The 19,744-nt window shown below is 44.7% G+C and overlaps 3 protein-coding genes across 12 annotated transcripts in view; all 3 read left to right on the plus strand.

The window, feature by feature from the left end:
* Positions 1-4,069: 4,069 nt before the first annotated feature.
* LOC4815185 (vanin-like protein 1) lies at positions 4,070-6,367 on the plus strand. Its single transcript, XM_001355053.3, has 4 exons — positions 4,070-4,170; positions 4,244-4,886; positions 5,017-5,740; positions 5,811-6,367. Exons 1-4 carry the CDS (start codon positions 4,096-4,098, stop codon positions 6,025-6,027), a joined length of 1,659 nt encoding a protein of 552 aa, XP_001355089.2. The 5' UTR covers positions 4,070-4,095; the 3' UTR covers positions 6,028-6,367.
* A 101-nt stretch (positions 6,368-6,468) lies between these two features.
* Positions 6,469-8,302, plus strand: LOC6901719 (vanin-like protein 3). Its single transcript, XM_002134351.3, has 2 exons — positions 6,469-7,191; positions 7,260-8,302. The coding sequence occupies exons 1-2, from the start codon at positions 6,504-6,506 to the stop codon at positions 8,144-8,146; spliced, it is 1,575 nt and encodes a 524-aa protein (XP_002134387.2). The 5' UTR covers positions 6,469-6,503; the 3' UTR covers positions 8,147-8,302.
* Positions 8,303-10,436: 2,134 nt separating this feature from the next.
* Ca-alpha1T (Ca[2+]-channel protein alpha[[1]] subunit T) overlaps positions 10,437-19,744 on the plus strand; it is an 89,435-nt gene continuing 80,127 nt past the window's right edge. For 7 of the 10 annotated variants that reach the window (XM_033382224.1, XM_033382231.1, XM_033382232.1 and 4 more), the window contains exons 1-2: positions 10,437-10,582; positions 11,348-11,589. The gene's annotated coding sequence lies outside the window, so the exon portion shown is untranslated. The remainder of the gene's footprint in view (positions 10,583-11,347; positions 11,590-19,744) is intronic. The other 3 variants (XM_033382225.1, XM_033382226.1, XM_033382227.1) reach the window with 3 other exon arrangements.

Genomic DNA, 19,744 nt, shown 5'->3' on the forward strand with positions numbered 1-19,744 from the left:
TCGCCACAAATGCGGCTAATCGCAGACATGTAAACACAGTTCTCTGGAAAAGTACAAAGCCGTCAAGAGCAAAAGCAAGAGAGGGACAGAGACTCATGTGTAGATAAAGTTCATTGTGTGCCCGTGTGTCGACACTCGCCTTGTGATACCCTTTGCCAAGAGTATTACACTTTTGCAATCACAAAATGATTGCATTTCACGCGGAGGGGCATTTCCCCAGTTCCCCAATGGAACGACATTGTTCTCTTAAGCGTAATTGCGCCCATAATTAAATATTTTGGCTGAATTGTGGAAGTGTATCTAAAGATTCGAGCTTTGAGGCTAGTATCTGTTTTTTTGGTGTTCTTTTTTCATGGTTTTGTTGTTGTTTTTGTGCGTCCGTTATTAATCAGTCAGCCGGCAAGTCAGAACCACTTCACACCCTTTTCACATACAAACACCCCTTGCATCCATCTCCTCGGTTTCAGGTCTGGCATAAATCTCAGACAACGCGTCGTATGAGTGATGTCAAATGCAGGCAAACACTGAGATCTGAGAACTGAGAACTGCCGCCCGTTGTGGCCATCATTAATAATACTTTTTATTTTGCATACGCATACGCACACACGCACACACATGTAGGAGCATCCTTCTTAGCCATGTTCCCTGTTTGGTGGCTAACAAATTGCCCGAGCTCGGGGCAACAACAAAATTGCAATTAATCAAGCAGACAAAAATCTGGTGAGGCCCAGAGGCAGAGCACCAGAGCCACCCAGTGCTCACTCATCCTGCACTACTCATTCTCATCACCCATCAGCCCCCCAGTCCCTTGCATTGCCAAGGAATATGATGTCACTAATCAACAGAGAGAGAGAGAGAGACGGAGGGAGCACAGAGTGTGGGGTCAATGTTCATCGATTGGTCGAAACTTAACTTAAAGCCAAGGGATCTTTCCCCAGGATTATCCACAGAAAGTAGGCCCATAAAAAAAGAGGAAGGCTAACCAAGGGTGGAAAAATATAAAAGACGACCCAAGAAATTAAATTATTTGTTAGCAAAAGAGCAAAAGCGGAATTGAGTCCCAGGTCCAAGAGGAGCACGTGGGGATCTAGAGAAAAATGAGCATGACAACAAGGCCATACAACACACACACACACACACACACACACACACACACACACACAGCAAAGAGGTATGTGAGGGTCTGTGCGTTTGACTGGGCAACAAGTGAAAATCCATTTGTTAGAGGAAATCGTGCAAAAAGCTTAAATACGAAGCTTAAACATAAGTAGCAACGAATGGAGCACACAACCACCCAGCGACCCTCAAACCCACCAACCCCCTGCGATACATACATACATACATATGTGGGCATACATATACTCTACTCATGCATGTATGCCTACCTATGTGGGGCAGGTTCCAGGCCAAAAAACTAAATGAACCACCGGCCGCCTCCGCTCCACGTTCTTTGCCAGCATTTACCTGAGACCTTGCCGCCGGGTAGCAGTGATATGTGGGGCGATTCGTAACAGGAATACCCGTAGCATTTCCGGAAAGACATATGAGGTTTGTAGATTATAGAGAACTTGGTCGTTCGGGTGGAGACCTGAGAGTCCTTGGCTGAAGGAATAATCATACTCAACTGTTATTCCGCGGTGGATCCAATGTTAAGGTTTCTTACGCTTCTCCTTGGTTTGGTACTTAAATCTATCTATCGATAAGTAATCATTCACGAAGAAAGGGAAGTGTGTCCCACTTTCGTTGTGGTCCCATGAGATTTTCCTCTCGCGTTTCTTTGCCCTGCCTGCTGTGCCTCAATTTCTCTCCAGTTTCCACATCCTTGTGTTGTTGTTGTTGCTGCTTCTGGGGCCTCGTCTTAGCTTTTAACGTGTTTTACCGTTCGCTTCTTTTTGCGCATAAAATGAACAGGTAACAGGGCCGTGAAGCACCGTCTACATGTGTGTGTGTGTGTGTGTGCGTGTGTTTGTATGTATATGTATGCACGGTTCGACCGCACGGTTCGTCTCCCTTGGGTAAATTTTCGTATTTAAAATATATGACCAAGAAATTCTCAAACATTATTTTTTAATTTTATTTTCTTTTTTCGGCTTTAACTTTTCTTTTTACCGCAAATCAATTTGCCTGGGCCAGAAATGGGAGCATAAGAGCATAAGAGCATAAGAAGCAACGACCATGGAAGCAGATAAACGGAAAGGATTGTCGAGTGGGCGGAGGAGGAGGAGCAGGAGGCGGCTGTGTCTGTCTTCGAGTCTGAGTCTGTGGCAGCCTTTGGGTGTGTTTGGGAGTCTCTGCCACTCGAATTTATGTTGCATTCAGTTTTAAGATGCTTAAGCAGCCAAAGGAATTTTTCGGAGGCTTTGGGTCCTTTGCAACGGAGCGTATGGAAATGCATTAAGTGCCGCATGCGAGAGGATGTGCGGATGGAACTATGTACTCGTTTATGTACCTTTGCTCCTACGGACAAAAAAAAAAAAAAACAGGAAGAAAAACAAGCCCCAAAGAAGCAGGATAATAGCCGAAAAGTGGAGTCGAGTCGACTCAAGTGGCGGCTGAGACCTTAACGAGTATTCTGCCGATTGTGGCAGCAATTATCAGAGTGATGGGGCTGGCAGTTATTTTGACTGCTGATGTTTGGACTTCGTATAAGTTTCCACTCAACTGTCGTTGGATGGAATGGTTATCAACAAATGTCCATTGATTTAGACGCTGAAAAGTTGTTAAGTTTTCTGCAAAAGAAGAAAATCTCTGTGATATTTCGGGTTTTATAATACCTACAAATTTTCCGGATAAGAGTGGATAAAAAGGTATCCATTTTAATTAATGAAAACCTCATAAACACGTTGATTTTCATTTGAAAATATTTTGGATAAAAGTCGAGAGTTTTGGATAAATGTGGATAAATTTTGAATAAAATAAATCAAATAAAAGACTCAAAGCCAGTTTCAATCTCTTATGAGAGTATTCTGGATAAAAGAAATATTTTTGGATAACAACAAAATCATATAAAAATGTTCTGAATAAAATTCGATGGCTCTGGATAAATATGGATATTTTCGGATAAATGTGGATACAATTTGGATGTATAAACATTTGTTTTTAATAATTGTAAACACGTTGAACCTCGTATAGAAATGTTCTGGATAAAACTCGATGGCTCTGGATAAAAGTGGATAAATTTTGGGTAAAGAAAAAATTTCTTACAATAATGGTAAACACGTTGAAACTCAAATAAAACTTTTCTCGGTAAACTTCGATACCTTTGGATAAATGTGGATAACATATGGATAAATTTGGATAACTTGATATAGAGCTTATAACTTTATTAGTGTATATTAAGAGCGTAGTTTCTCACTGCAAAATCTCTGATGCATGTAAATGTACATTGGATAAATCGGATAAATTCGAGCATTATGATAGCCGCCTCTTCTCGCCTAATTATCAAATTTATATTAAACATGTTCGTGGACAAGTACAGATGGTTCCACTTTGAGTTCCAAGAAACATAAGCAATCTTCGATTCTGATACAAATCAGTCGCTGATAAGCCACCGACGGCTGATAAAAGAAATGTGCCCTCGGCCATAAAAATTACAATATCTGAAGGGAAACAAATGATTTATGTAAAAAGTTTGGCGCACCCTGAGAAATTGTTTTTCTGAGTGTACATGGAACATGAGACCATTGATGATTAACAATAGTAACGTAAGTCTGGGGCTGGACATCGATAAGACTTGCGAAAAATATATAATAATAGTTGACCCGAAATACAGTCCAATGGTCAATGCCCACAAAAACCCAATAATCATGGCCACGGCCCACAAACATGGCATTAGAATAGAGGCATAATAATAGAGCCAAATGTCCGCCAAGAGTGCGTATAATTTCGCCAGGTCTTCAGATCTCCAACTTGAATTCTCTGATCGGATTGGATCGGTCGGTCGACTCTCTTCTCTCTTTCTCATGGGGAGAGGGCAAGACACGTTGGCGATTGATGATTAGATTAACCGAGCGCCGGATAACGATGGCTGGATGTGGGGTATAAAAGCATTGCGAACTGCCCCAGACAAGAACAGACACTCATCAGCGTGGCAACATGGCAACGAACTCTGGTTGGAGGCTCCTCTGGCTCTGCTTGACCCTTGGGCTGCTCCCTGGCCTGAGTCATCAGGTGGGGAATCAATTGTGTACATTCGGGGGACTTCACAATTATTTACATTCTGCTTTTGTGTCTGGTTTTGCAGGCGTCGATCGCCGAGAGCGACTACTATACGGCCGGAGTGGTGGAGTTCCGGCAATCCGTACTCAGCACCTCCCCCACGTCGGAAAATCTGGCGGGTTATCTAGAAATCATACAGTCGGCGAATGCAAGCGAGACGGACATTATTGTCTTTCCGGAGATGACGATCAATAGCAGGGGCCCGCAGACATTTGTGCCGGATCCCAAGGAACAGATCGCCCCCTGCCTGAACGATCCCAGTGCCTTGTATTATGCAGAGTTCCTGGTGTCCCTCTCCTGTGCTGCCCGCAATGTCAGCAAGTACCTGGTGATCAATGTGTCGGAGAAGAAGCTGTGCACGGACACGCCCGAGGATCCACGGCCCTGTGCCCTCGATGGCCTTAATATCCACAATACGAATGTGGTCTTCGATCGCCAGGGGGTTGTCATCTCACGCTATCGGAAGGTGCATCTCTATGGAGAGAACAGGAACACCACATACGAGCCAGAGTTGGAGACCTTCGAGACGGACTTTGGCGTGACCTTTGGGACTTTCACCTGCTTCGATATATTGTTTTACACCCCGGCCCATCAGCTGATCTTGGAGCAGGGCATCACGGACTTTATCTACACGACCATGTGGTTCTCCCAGCTCCCATTCCTCACAGGTGAGTGACGAGTCGGAGAGTCCCCTTATCGCCCCTAAGTGGCATTTAATTTGAGAAGCCCTCTCCAGATGAAGTGCCCTAAAGATTAGCCCCCCTCATTATCTGTACATATCTCCGTTCCCCCCGACAGCTGTGCAAACCCAGCAGGGCTGGGCCTACGCAAACAATGTGAATCTGCTGGCCGCCGGCGCCAGTTTTCCTTTGGTGGGCAGCAGTGGCTCCGGGATCTACCATGGACGTGAGGGCGCCCTCAGCAGCGTGATGGTGCAGGGCACCGGCGAGCGCAGTATCCATGTGGCACAGGTGCCAAAGTATACAGTGCGACGACCCATCCGTCAGAGGCGCCAGAGACGAGCTCTGGGGACCTCCAGAGCGGCGATCAGCAGCTCGGACTTCACGATGAAACGGGACTACCTGGAGAACTACCAGAGTGAGCTTCTTCCGATCGCAGAGAATCAGTCCGGGAACCTTACGAAGGATATCTGTTATGAAAAGTTTTGCTGCCACTTTGACATCGAGTGGCGCGCCTTGGAGGGCGGCAGTGGACGCTCAGCGAGCTACCGGCTGGGGGCCTACGATGGCTGGCGCAATGAGCAGAATGTGGACGCCAATTACATACGCAACTGCGGCCTCTTCGCGTGCACGGGCCCCACCCTCGAAGAGTGCGGTGGTCTGCCCTCCTCGGAAAAGCTGGCGGAGCAAGGGCTGCGCGTAGCCTTCACCCGTTTGGAGATCGGGGTCACCTATCCGGAGTCGCGCGAGTTCCTCCTGATGCCAAACACCGTGCTGGATGACCTCCTGCCCCTAGAGCCATCGCGGTTCGAATGGTCGCAAGAACAGACATCGGTGGACAGGTGAGTCGTCCATTGCAGTTCGGATTCTCCGATCTCTAAAACTCCAATTGGCATCCCATCTCCGCTACAGCTACCAGTATGATGTTCGCTTTGGCCTGCGCGACTCTGTCGAGGTCAGCAACCTCCTGACCTTTGCCATCTACGGCAACTACTACGATGAAAAGTGTACCTTTGGTGTCGGCTCAGAGGAGCAGCAAGTGGCCTGCGGCTATAAGAACGGATCTTCGCGGCTCGTACTCTTTGGCGCTGGTCTGCTGATGCCGCTGCTACTCCTTTTGCGGGGCTGATCATCCGCTAGACTGTTCTTCAATGTGTTGGCTTTTTTTAAAATACATAGTTTAATTTAAGGATGCGAAGAATTGGAAGTGCTGTGCCTCATGCCTTCCAGTTTCCATCGAAACTTTCTCTAATGTGGTGGCAATACTGGTCCTAAAATATGTTCAAATTCAGAGAAATATATGCATGGAAATACATGCCCAAACTAGTACTGAAAAATTCGTGAGTTCCCCTGAATACTTTCAAGTTTGTTTCGCCTAAAAGACTGCCACAGAAGAGCAAGCTAAATGTTCAATATAATCCAAAAACAGCAGCAATAAAAGCGAGACGCGTTGATTAGCTGCGAGCATATACGATAAGATTGAATTGAGATCCCAACAGATAGTTGGGGCACACCAGGCATAGCGTGACTGCCTCCCGACAGACAGAGAGAGCGGAAACCGGTTGGGCTCTCAGTCTGGCTCTAACGTCGATCGAGAGACGATCAATGTGTCCAAATCGCTGGCTGGTTGTTTGTGTGGCGGTGGTGCACCTTGCCGGTCGGGCGGTGCGAGGTGATGGCGATTTTTACACAGCTGGAGTGGCGGAGTTTCGACCGGCGGTGGTTGGTGGAAGTTCCGAGCAGCTGCTCGAGGAGAATCTCTCCGCGTATCTGGAGCTGATTGCCGCTGCTAATGGGACCAGCGACATACTGGTCTTTCCCGAGGCCACCCTCAACAGTGTGCTCAAGCTGACGGCGGTGCCAGAGCAAACGGAGAATAGTCTGTGCGAGAAACAGGACGGGGATGATCCCCAGGTGGCGGAGTTCCTGCGCCGACTGGCCTGTGCGGCACGCAGTGCACGCACCTATTTGGTGGTCAATGTCAAGGAACGGTCAGAGGAGGATCCCGTCCCGAGTAGGGGCTACAACATCTACAACACCAATGTGGTGTTCGACCGGAACGGGGCGGTGGTGTCGCGGTATCGCAAGTGGAACCTCTACCTGGAGCCGCTTACCAATCGCACCAAGTCCGCAGAGTTGGCCATCTTCCGGACGGACTTTGGCGTGACCTTCGGGCACTTTATCTGCTTCGACATGCTGTTCTATAGCCCGGCCCAGGAGCTGGTCGAGCGCTTGAGCATACGCCATCTGATTGTCACCAAAATGTTCAACTCGGAGCTGCCCTTCCTTACGGGTAAGACAAAGACAAAGACATCTGGGACAGAGAGTCCCACTTATTTCACTTGTCCTCTCTCTTGGCAGCCACCCAACTCCAGCAGGGCTGGGCTTGGGCCAACAATGTGACTCTGCTGGCGGCCGGTGCCAGCATTCCACTGTCAGGGATCAGTGGCAGTGGCATTTATGCCGGCCAACACGGGGCCCTCACCAGGATCATGGTGGTGAATCAGACGGAGGGTCAGCGACAACTGCTTCTGGCCCAAGTGCCAACCGGTAGATCGCCATGGATGCCCACAAATACGACCATTCGGAATGAAGGAGATGGTGCGGCAGTGGTGAAGCTGAAGCTACTCCAGCAGCCGGACATTGGCAACTTCTCCACTTGGGCCCTGCCGTTGGTCAATGGGAGTTCGGCGAGCAAGCGGCTCTGCCAGGCGGATCTCTGCTGCGATTTCCAGCTCAGCTGGAGCCTGCTCGGAGCTCAGTCCGAGTACCACTATCGTCTGGGCGTGTCCGTGGCAGAGCGTCGCTACGAGGAGGAGCAGTACAGCTCTATTCGAGTGTGCGGCCTCTTCGCCTGCCGCGATGGCAGCCCCGAGAGCTGCGGCCTGCTCAGCAATCAGACGGTGGGCGGCGGCGGGGGCGTGGAGTTCACTTCGCTGTGGATCAGCGGGGAGTTTGTCAAGCGGCAGCGCCGCCTGCTGATGCCGAACACTCTTGCCTCCTCACTGTACGCGCTGCAGCCCTCGGAGGTGGCCTGGACCTTGCAGGAGGTCCCTGGCAATGACACACACACCCACACGGAGATGGAGCTGCGCCAGCCGCATCGCCACCTGCTGACTTTTGCCCTTTACGGGAACTATTTTGATGAGTTCGCCTCCAATGGAGGGGCGCGCACTGAAGCAGCTGTTTGGCGTGGAATTCTCATGATGTGGCTCCTGACGTTGGTGATTCATATTCTGTGGAAATAATGCCTATCTTTTGTGCCTCTCTCTACTCGTATTTCACCCTTTTTCAGGCAAAGAACAATTTCACAAGCGAAAATTATTGGTTTAGGATTTACATTATTCCCTAAAGAACTCACAAAATGCAACAAATTTAGTTAATTAAAGTCATACCACACGCTATATATCGCATTCGGGGGTATTCAAGGCTCATACCTTCGACTGGTGGCCTTTTATAGAACTATATTATATATTATATTATATTTATAGAATCTGAGTACAAGGTATACTAATGTCGAGGCACACAAGCTTCGAAAGGAAACGTTTCTACCTGTTCTCAAGATTTCTCCACAAAAATTAACTCATAAACTCACAACGCATAGAAATATCAATTTAAATAGCACTGCTGGAAAATATTTTTGGTTTAAATAATATGTTAACCATGTGCTTGTGTTTGAAAATTATTATTTCAAGTGCTCCATTCAGATGCAAAATACTAATAAATCTTAGAAGCTTTCAATTTATATTAATTGCTCAATAATATTCCAATAAACATGATTTAGTGCTCATAAATCACGCGAGGCACACAAGAATGTTACTTATTTGTTGTTTTGTGCCGCCTGGCAGATCGTTCAAATCACTGTGCTGCCTATGAGAGTATTACTTGCCACATAGAAAAGGAGCCGTCAATATCTTATCCTTTTTTTCTGTTTGATGCTCAAGGTAGATTAAGTATTCTGAGCATTTAGGAACGATTGGTGTGAAAAACCTCAGGGCTTCCAAAGAAACTTTTAAAATTGCATTAAAAACAAAAATTAAAACCATTCGTATCGTAGTGCTTTTCAGTGATTAGTATAGAATTGGTATCAACCCAGTATGTCTGGTATTTTTCTAGTATTTATAATGTTTTTGTCCTAGTATCTGCAGTACTTTTTCTAGTATTTTTTATGTAAAAAGTATAGGAACGATCTGTGCTGCTCTCGAACTGCTAGCTAACTGTAATTAAGTGTTTCACACATACACACATGATACCCCACATAGCGGGGTCTATTTGGTTGCCTAATTTATGTGAATTGTAGGCAGAGCAGAGCAATAGAGGGCGGGGAATGGTGTCAAGTTCATGTCATTAAAGGTGTGATTAACAAAAATTAGTAGCTGCTTAACGGAACCCCAAAAACAATCTCCACACAGACACACACATAGACAGAGGGACACACAGCAGAGAGAGAGAGAGCGAGAGAGAGACAGAAAGAGGAGACACAAACGCAGAGAAGGAGACATAGAAGGCACCCACGCACACAGCCAGAGAAGAGCAACAGTGTGCCGCTGCTGCTGCGACTGGAAAGCAACATCAACATCCAACCACCCCCTCGCCACGCCTCCCTTGCACTCCCCCACTCTAAGCTTTCGCCCTATCAGGTGTGTGAGAGAAGCAACACATGAAACGGACGCCAGCGTCGACAGCGACGCTCTGCGTTGGCGCAGAGAAGTTTTCATTCATTTCAACTGTTGCTCCCCCACTTGTTAGCACACAAGCGACTGCGACGCAGACGTCGACTGCGCTGGCGACGGCGACTGGAAGGCGGTGATAGGAGCGCCGAAGGGGGACGATGATAAGCTTCCAGCCGTGGAGAGTACAAGATGCGTGTGGCCAGGGCATATGAGTGTTTCAGGTAAGGCATATCCGTTCTTCCGAGTCGACTTCTCTGATTTCTAATTTCTGTGGGTCTTTGTCTCTGTATCGCCTTTCCCCTCAAGCATACACCTTTCATGGGGCGGTCCACCTTCTCGCGCTGGAACTATCGCAGTCCAAAGAGCGACCCACCTGTTCGTGCGTTGACTGCGTGTCTTCCTACCGATCGCTCTGGCAGTGGCTCACCTCACACGAATATAGCTTGCGTGTGGCGGCCCACCTGTGTGCTTGTGTGCTTGGGAGTGTGTGTGCGTTAGTGTAGAGATTTCCAGAGTGTAGACTGCGTTATATTTGCCTTGAATTATTCACACAGATATGTTTTATGGATTCCATAGCAAAGGAGAGCTTCGCTGCGCTGCGCTTTTGCCCGCCTCGCACGAGGCACGAGGCGGCCCAAAAATGCAATTAAAAAGCGCAGTACCACTGTGGCTCCCCCTCTCCCCATCACCCACCCCCCCATGCACTCCCACTTCCCTCTTCCACACGCTCGAACCGTCTCTCCCTTCAATCCTCCCTAGCGCCATGCAGCGGGAGCCGACATACAGCCACCGACATTCGGCTGGCTGTCTGGCCATTCGGCTCTTGTTCGGGCACTCCGTCGTCGTGGGCACGCCGCTGCCGGCGTCGCTGCCCGACGCGTTGCGTGCTGGCTGCCGCATGCTGGCATTCTGCGAAAGCTTTCAGCGCGTGCAACATCCAGTAGGCGTTCAGCCTCCGAGCGGATAACATTGCGTTGTTGTAGTTCTTGGAGTCCAAGCAAGACATACACTGTCTCTATATTTCTCTCTCTCTCTCTCTCTTTCTCTTTCTCTCTCTTACACACTCGCACCACACACACTCACACACACACACACCAAAAAGAATCTGTAAAATCAACCGTTAAAAATCGAGTTTTTTAAAAGTTTTTAAAAAAAGTGCGTGTTTTAAAATTTAAAAACGAAAGAAACTTGAAATCCGTTAAAGGAAGAATTTCTAGATTTATTGCAGATGGAGATTCAAAATTTAATAATAATTTTTAATTCGAAACTTGAATAAGACGTAAATTCAAAATCAGAAACTAATAAATTAATGAAAAAGAGGAAAGAGGATTTAAAATGCAAGAGGACTTCCATTTTTCGAAATTAATTCGAAATTTCAAAGAGAAACAAATTTGAGATTTGGCAAATAAAAAACTGAATTGCAATAAAAATCGGGTTTCATACTCCAATTTTTTTTGTACAATTTTTGTTGTAAAGGAGTTTGATTTTTTTTTGTTGTGTTTGTGTTGAAAGTTTTCGTCCTTTGGTTCTTTCTTTCTCGCTTTCTGCCTCGGAGGTGGATTTTTGTATTTCTTCAGCGCGCGCGCGAATTCTTGTTTTAAGATTCTACGAGTTTATGGTTCGGCAGTTCTTTATACATATGTACATGTATAACGATCCATAAAGCACACCCACACACACACACACACACACTTGCGCAGGGAGACACACACACGCACGAGAAGTCCTAATGTTGTTTGTTGCCTTTTTTTTCGGTTATTGTTGTGATTTTGGCAGAGACACCAGAAGACAAAAGACAACTCGAAGAGCTGATCAGCAGAAAGAATTAAAATTTGAAAAGAGAATTAAAGCAAACAAAAATATCAAATCAAATCATAAAAAAGAAGGAAAATTGAAAGCGAAATAAAACAAAAAAAAAACCACCAAAAAACAAAAGAACGGAGAAAACGGAAAAGGAGAACGGAAAGAGCAGTCGGACGGAGAACGAAAAACGGAGAAGGCCATTCAACCGATAAAAGGTAAATGCCATTGTTTATCGAATATTTTTTGGAAACATTTACCAAATACGGAATATCTCGAACGCTGAATATAACGCATACGCAGTGTTGCAGTGCGGGACGGGGAAATTTGTGTATGTTTCGGGAAGATATGCTTGTGCGTTGCGAGGAACTTAAGGAACAGATAATATATTATAATAAAATGGTAATTGGGATGTAATGTTTTTGGGCTACGAAGATGCGAGCACGGGTCTCACAAAGAGTTCCCTTTGGAAAGAAAATTCCGAGTTTCCATAAAAGAATTTTCCCCTTCATTTTATTTTTATGATTTCAAGGACCACCAATGAGGTATTTATTGCATTTCAATGGAAATGCAGAATTAGCAGGGGCTCAAATATTGATCGTTGTAATCCTTTGAGGACAATATGCTCAAAGCTGAAACGCATTGGCATTGGAAAGTCGGGAAATTCTGGTAAATACCAATGTCCATTCGAATATTGGCCAACGAAAATATAACGCATACGCAGCGTTGCAGTGGGGGAGCATTCCTCTGTGTTTCGTTGTGAGGATGAAATTCTGAGAGCTGCAATTGCATTTCAGCTCTTGTCAGAAATATTCCTGACAGAAATACATTTCAAATTGCCTTTTACCCAGAACGAAACCCCTTTGAACCTGTTGTGAAGCCTTTTTGTTTGAATAAACTATGGAATCTATAGAGATTTTTTTTAAAACATTAACATTAAACAAAAGGTAAAATACCTCCAACTCTAAAAGCCTTGAAGTTATAAATTTATGGGGAATTTGCTGTGCAAAATTTAATTGATTCTAAAGTTTTGTAAACTTTGGAGCACTTTGAACTTTGGAAAAGAAAGGAAGGAACCATTTAGCTGCAGTGGAACAATTTGCAAAGAGTTTTCTCTAAAGAAAGGTGTTTCCAAAGGATCCCTGTCTCCCTGTTCTCTTTGGTTTTGCGTTTCCTTTTTCCCGCGTGCACATTTTCCCTCTTTTAATATCATTCTATTCAGTATTCTCCTTCTATTCGCTTTGCTATTTTCTCATCTGTTTATTTTTCCCCCTAATCGCTTCTCCGCTTCTCCGCTTTCATTCTCCTTGTGTTTACAATTTGATTTTGTAATTTTCATTTTCATTTTCATTTTTCGTTTATCTTTTACCAATTTTCCCTACCATTTTCAAATTTGTCTTCTCATTAATCGCTCATTGGTGTTTGGTTTTCTCATTCTTTTCCTTGTAATTGGTGATTTTCTTTCATTTTCTTTATATTTTCCCTTTCTTTGACTTGGACTTAAGTCCGTTTTTTCCCCTAAATTGAGTTTGGGATGCAACCTTTTCATCCATCATTTCCATTTCTTTCGAACATGCGAACATCTTGCGGGTCCATTAAGTCCGGTCTCCCAGTGGACGGCGAAATGTTTCAATAAATTTTCCAATTTTCCAATTTGATTCTCTCTCCATGTCTATATCTCCCTCTCTCTCTCTCTCTCTCTCTCTCTGTGTTTATATTTCTGTTCATCTTTCTCTCGCTTTCGCTGTGCTATGTTTGTAATATCTATGCACATTTTCTCTGCCAGCGGCCGACTGTGCGTATGATTAATATCTCAAAATATGCGCAAGATTTGTGCTGTGATCCGAAGAAGAGAGGGGGTAAAATCGTTGAAGGGAAGTGTGGTGCATGTGGCATGAGATTATTGGAAATGTTTCTTCCTTAATTATTGGCCAAACGGCATTAAAATTTTCAAGTATTTACTAAAGCTTAACAAAACACAAAACGCACACAAACACATAGAATATGTATGAACAAGGTACATACATACGCCACGATTTTCGGATATTCTCGATATTCACAATTTTCACGATTTTCCACTAAATAAACTTTTGATTGTATGTATCGGTTTGGTATATATTGCGAGTACGAGTATATTGCACGATTATAGAGCGATAGCTGGAGGAGGCATTTGCCAGCAATTGGCAGCTGTTCGATCTACGAGTACACTGGTAAAAATATCCAGCAGGTTCCCAAAATGTTCTTGAAATATTTTTGATCTCTTCTTAAAAATCCAGGTTTTGTGTAAGATTTGTGATTATTATTGCATCTCTATATGTTTAAGCTTAAATTTCTCTGGGTGTATTTTTGATACATCAATAGATTCTCTCTCTCTCTCTCTCCCTCTGTCTGTCTTTATTCCTCTTTCCCTGTTCTCTCTTTCTTGATTGTTGATTCTTTGCTTTCTTAATTTCTCCCTCCCTTCTCCATCATCTCTCGCTCTCTCTGTCGTTATAGGTGGTATATAGATTTATTTCGGTCACTAAACGAATTGATTATAAATCCCATTTGAGCGTCTCATTGAACATCAACCTTAACACGTATACTATTCGAACGACTCGTACGATTCAATTGTATTTACTCGCATTTCGATGTATATTTATGTTCAATATATAAACAATTAGTGGGGAATTTGGTGTGTGTGTTTTTGTGTCTGGTATTTCTTTTGGGGCCGCCTGAACTTTAAACTTTTTTTTTTTTTTTGGCACTGCTTTTCTATTTCCATTTCCCATTTTCATTCTTCTGTTTTTCTGGAAGGGACTGCAAATTGAATTAACGCTAAATGTAAATGTGTATGTAATGCCGCGATCTAAAAACCAGAAAGCAAACACAAATACACTTACCCAACGTATACACATGGACGCATGGATGGACAAGCGGACAGAGTGGACAGAGCGGATAAGCGGACAACTGGCGGACTGAGCGACATGTAAACAGAGGAAGGGGCAGGGGCAGGGGCAGTAGCAGTAGCAGTGGCAGTGGCAGGGGCAAAGGTAACAAATGGCTTTTCAAATAAATTAGCGGGCGGCATTTGTAAACAGAGAAAGATGCAGAGATTTCGAGAGAGGAGAGACAGAAAGATGCAGAGAGATGTACAGAAATAAAAAGAGAAAGAACCAGAGATTGAGAGAAGAGTGAAAGAGACAAAAAGGCAGCGAAGAAGTAGGAGACGCGTGTGTGGGGTCGTTCCATCAATTATCGATTTTCACTGAATTTCTTCTCTTTCTTGCAACATCATCGGCACCACGGTGCGTATACGCAATATGCGGATATTCCAGCCTATTTCCCATGGAAATAGTTAGTGATCAGGGCAAAAACAGTCGACACAAATTAGTTGTGACTGAGAATTGAGTTCATTAATTCATTGATTATAGTAAATCTATAGCTAGTCCAGTAAAGAATAGTTTATCGAATGGATCTGGCAGCGGAATGAATTGTTGTTGAAAATTTCCCCAGAATTTCCATCGCTGAACTTACTGGTCAACTCTCGCTCCACGTGGCGCTGCACAAAGGGTGGGCACCCGTGGGGGATTCCGATTTCCAGCAACTTTAACCGGTTGTAAGTGGTTTGATCAGACTCTCTTGCTTGCTTTTCTCTTTATCTTTTGGGAAACTATTCAATCTGAAGGACGTCTGGACGCCACGAGTATTTCAATTGACCATTAGATGATGCTTAGGGGCATTAGAATGGGGCATGGGGCATGGGGGCGGTGGTTGCACAGAAGGCAATCCATTAATTATACAATTAGAACTCGGACTCGGCAGCAGCAGCAGCAGCAGGTGCATCGTGGAACATCTATCTATGTGTTTGTTTTTCTCTCTCTTTCTTTCTTTCTTTGCATGTGTGTGTGTGTGTGTGTGTCTTTCTCTTTATTCTTTTGTGCTGTTTGTTGTTTGCATCGTCTGCCCCACCGTTTGATATGCAAAATTCAGAATGTGTTTACCTTGAAATATGCGCCATGTCACTTTGCCACTGATGCGAGAGTTGAATACTCGATGGGGCACACACAGCCAGAGAAAAAGGAGATAAAGGGAAGCAGGGAGAGAAATAGAGTACCAGACAAACTGAGAGAACATTGCTGAAATGTGAAATACTCGTGTACATTGTGCAACATTATGCTGCCCCCGACTGGCCGGCTGCCCGCCTGCCCGCCTGCTGCCTTCCTGCCTGACAGGTGAACTGCTGCACATGGGGCGCATGGGGTCTTCTCGATTGAGGGCAGATGTGAAGCCGATGTGCCGTGAAGCAGGGGTCACGGGGCAGGTGCACTGCCTGTCACATTTGATGAGTTGCACGCCCAGCCCCATGGGGCAGCCCAGAAACCACTGGGATACTTCGGTACACCTGCTTTCAAATGCCACTGGTAGTCGGAGTCTCGTCGAGTCATTAACCAGCGATTCGAGCGCGGGGCCACAAGGTTGCCTTTCCCCTTTGACCAATTACCCCCTTTTGCTGTTTTCCACTTCTTATTTCTGCACTCGTTCGTTGGAGCGGCTTTCAAGAATGGTTTGAATGTTTCTTTTCTTGTCTTGTTAATCGCTGCATTCACGCTTTTCCACTCGTTACTGCCGCTGCGAGTCGTTGCGCAGTTGATTCTCTCACACTCGTTGGGTTTTGTTTTGCTGCTCTTCATATCGTTGTGTATATAATTATTGCTTATGTTTACTTTTAGAACTTAAGGATGCTAATTTTTAGGTCTGCGACTTAGATTGTGAAGATTCCAGTGCTCTCGTTCGTTATTTACATCGATTGATTGGTACACGTTATCATTTCGTTCGCGTACTCGTTTAGGCTGCTGTGGAACTCGCTCCATTCTAACCATTCGTTAGACTCGATAGCAGTTGAGTATTTTGCTTAATCTTTCTAGGGACTCCAGTTCTTAGCTCCAACTGATGTTCTTTGGATTCGGGTAGTCATTTGAGCCCTTTTCAAAACCAATTTGTTTAAAGTGGTTTTCCCACCTGGTAATCTGAAACGATTGTGGCTATTTGGTTAGAGGTGGCGCAACATGGTGCATGCAGCAGCAGCAATTACAAGCAGATGCATTAATGTCGTGATATGCCTTCTCCTTGAGCCTGAAATTCATATCTCTGGCATACACTCTCCAATGCCACACTCTCCCACAAGAAGACGGACTTAACCTTCGGCCTGTGAGCCAGTTGCCGTTGCAGTTGCTGTTGCATGCTGCCTTGCTTCTATTCCTCGTGCCCAGTCTGCGTGTGCTTTCCCTGGCATTCCCCTGCCTTCTACTCTTCAGCTCCATATCCGGGGGCAATAGCATTTCCTTGTCTAAGGAAAATTCAATATGCCAGAGGAGGCGTTTCCGTTTTGCAGTTCAATGATGCATTCATTGTGCGCATGCAGCATGCAACATGCCGTTTGATCTCTTCCATTCCCCCTCCTGCTTCTCTTCACCCTCTCGTTTATCTCCTTCCCCCTTTTGATCGCCTTGGGGACTGGACTCCTTCTGCTTTGCGGGCATTTTGTTGTTTCTGTCGTCCTTCTGTCGTGGTCCTCTGTTAATTCTCATTGTCTCCCTTCTCTCTCCTCTTCTGTTTTCTCTTTCTACTCCTCTCTCTCTCTCTCTCATGCTGTATGCAATTACATTTTGTGTTTATTTGCGGCTTCATCTCCCACCCAAAGGCTGCAAAACTTTTCGCTCATTTTCCACACTCAAGGAGGAAAATCCCGCTCACTCAGGGGTTGAGTGGCAAGCAAGGGGGAGAAGCAGGAGGCTTGGCTGCGTAGGAGGTTCGACATTGAGCGGCAGGTGCAGGTGCAAAAGGAGGCGGCATCGGCATCGGCGGCGGCGGCACCCTGGGAGCGCACGTTTTGTTAACCGCGAATACATTTTAATTAGCAGCTAAAATATTCAAACTGAAAATTGCCCTTTGCCTGCGGGGTGGCCCAGAGACCAACAAACACACATACACACCCAACCGAACGACGATGAACACACACACACACCCAACCTCTGGCACCCACAAAGCCACCCCCTCCGTTCGGCACCACCTGCTGCAGAAACCCAGTCTTTCCCCCTCTATTTCCCTGTATGCCCTGTTTGTTGGATACCCTGTTTTGCAGCAGAGGGCTGTACGATTTGGATACGTTTAATTGGAATTCAGAGAAGCACAAGCAGTCGAAAAATTCAGACATTAGAGATCTATTGCCCAGATTAGTTAGATATAAAGAACATTACAAAAATTGTGGCTCACATATCATTAGACATACAGTACATATCTCAAATATAAACCATAGATAATATTTCGTTTGTCCTTATATGATTGTTATTCTGTTTGAAATACGTTCTCAGTGCAGTCATAGTCGTACTCGTAGTTTTTATACTCGTTAGTATACTCTCTACTCGCTATATTCAGATCATGATTGCACGCGTTGTTCTTTATACTCGTTATCACTGCGTCTCGCCCCTCGTTACTCGCTAAAGTAGCTATAAGCTCGCAGCAGTTGGGTCGTCTGTCTCTCATTAGTTATTTCACAAAGTTCTGTGGCTTAACTTAACTCAACTTCCACAGTTGTGGCATTCTTTAGAGGTCAAAGCGTAAATGCATCTTCTAGGGTACTTAAAGGTTCGACCACCGATTCTTGGCCTGCCTTTGTCCCTTGTTGTTTTTGCCCTCAAAAAGTTTGCCAGCTTCCCCATCAAACATGATGCTCTGAATTTACACAGTTTTGAGCGAGGAGAAGCAGTACGAGTGGTGGAGTGGATCACTGGAGTGGCAGGTAAGAGAGGATAAGGGAGGAGAACTTTTCTCTAAATACTTTCCAAAAAATATGTCAGCAAAGGTAATGGAAACGGAGACTGAGAGCATCGCTGAGTATATAAAATAATCATAATCATAACCGTAATTTTTAAAGACTTTTGCAAGACTTTTTTTTTTGCTGAAATAAAAGAAAATTGTTGAATTTTCTAAGACCTTGTCTCCAGCTCATGAATTTTAATTTGAATTTTGTTCTTTTTTTTTGTTTTTTGTTTCTGTGTCTGTGTCTGTGGCTCTTCCCCATTGAAATGCGAAAATGCGAACGAGGAAACTTTGCACATTCCTGATGAAAGATCAAACAGATTTTGTCCGGCAAAGAAGAAAAGAAAAATACAATATTTCAAGAATTTCGAAAGGCCTCAAACTTTGATGAGAGTGTGTGCGTGGAGGGAGATTGTGGGGTCGGGGCATTGCTAATTAATTTTATCTGTTGAACAATAAATAAATGATAGCAATCCCATTTCCGTTCACCTGCTTTTCCCGCCGCCTCATGGGGCATGATATGACAGTAGCTGTGAGGACATTCGGCATAAAGCCCCCATTAAATATGATGTGCTTATCGAAAAAAGTTGTCCATAACTTTCCTGCAGAGAATTTTGTGTAGAAAATTGCTGTTCTAACAAAGAGAATATATACGATTTTCCTCCTACCCTCTTGAGCCTTTCTTTCATTCAATCCCTTCAATCCTGCACTCCTACATCCCCATCCAAAGGCGGAGTTTAGGCTCCAAAATTGAACCTGTTTTATACTGAAGTTGTTGCCTTTTCATCGAGCCTGTTTCTGCTGCCACCGACTGTACATCCCTGATTTAGTCTTATGTGTGTACACGTGTGTAACAGTGGCTGGCACCAATGCAGGCCAGGACAAAGATAACCCAAGAGCAAGCCTCTCCATAGTCCACGAAAATGGCAAATGAAATATTCTTGCATTCAATTCACTTCATGTCCTAACCATATTTTGACAACTGTTACCGCAAAAACCCACAAAAACAAGAGGAAAAAGAACCAAAACCAGAAAAGCCACAATGAAAAAACGCCTGAACAAAAGAGGATATGAAGGGAGATGTGGCATGTGGCAGGAGGCAAAAAAAAGTAACGGCTTGGCCAGCTGTGTCATCCACTTGTGGTTATTTGTTGTCGGAGAACTTTGCCCGCCGCAAAGTTGTGCGCTTTTTGTCGATTTTAACCAGCTCTAATGTTCCACTGTCCTCTGCAAGAGGAGCGTCCTGTGTATCCGTATCCGTGTGCCAGTATCTCAGTGTGTGTCCTGGATGCAGCTTTTCACAGAGAAAGAGCCACTTTTTCTTTTTGCAGCCTCAAAAGTCAGTCGAAACCCAAAATCCTCCATCATAACATATGAAACTTTTTGTTTTTTACGACCTTTTTTTTTAGGTTGTAGGAAAACGCATTAGAGAAGTTTTTTTTTTTAAGATTATGGCTTAGAACATTTTGGAGCATTATTTGTTCGGAGCGAACATCCGCATATGATGAGGTATTCGAGAGATTTCAGCAATAAATGGAGTTTATTTTAGAATTAACCCAAAGCAAAGTGAAA

Source organism: Drosophila pseudoobscura, chromosome X (genome assembly GCF_009870125.1).
Source record: "Drosophila pseudoobscura strain MV-25-SWS-2005 chromosome X, UCI_Dpse_MV25, whole genome shotgun sequence".
Classification (NCBI taxonomy): Eukaryota; Metazoa; Arthropoda; class Insecta; order Diptera; family Drosophilidae; genus Drosophila; species Drosophila pseudoobscura.

Bases quoted from the DNA above. Each gene is read 5' to 3' on its own strand.
- LOC4815185 (XM_001355053.3), top strand. From the start codon at position 4,096: ATGGCAACGAACTCTGGTTGGAGGCTCCTCTGGCTCTGCTTGACCCTT. The intron at 4,887-5,016 runs GTGAGTGACGAG...TCCCCCCGACAG, and splicing joins CCAGCTCCCATTCCTCACAG to CTGTGCAAACCCAGCAGGGC. The intron at 5,741-5,810 runs GTGAGTCGTCCA...TCTCCGCTACAG, and splicing joins GAACAGACATCGGTGGACAG to CTACCAGTATGATGTTCGCT.
- LOC6901719 (XM_002134351.3), top strand. From the start codon at position 6,504: ATGTGTCCAAATCGCTGGCTGGTTGTTTGTGTGGCGGTGGTGCACCTT. The intron at 7,192-7,259 runs GTAAGACAAAGA...CTCTCTTGGCAG, and splicing joins GGAGCTGCCCTTCCTTACGG to CCACCCAACTCCAGCAGGGC.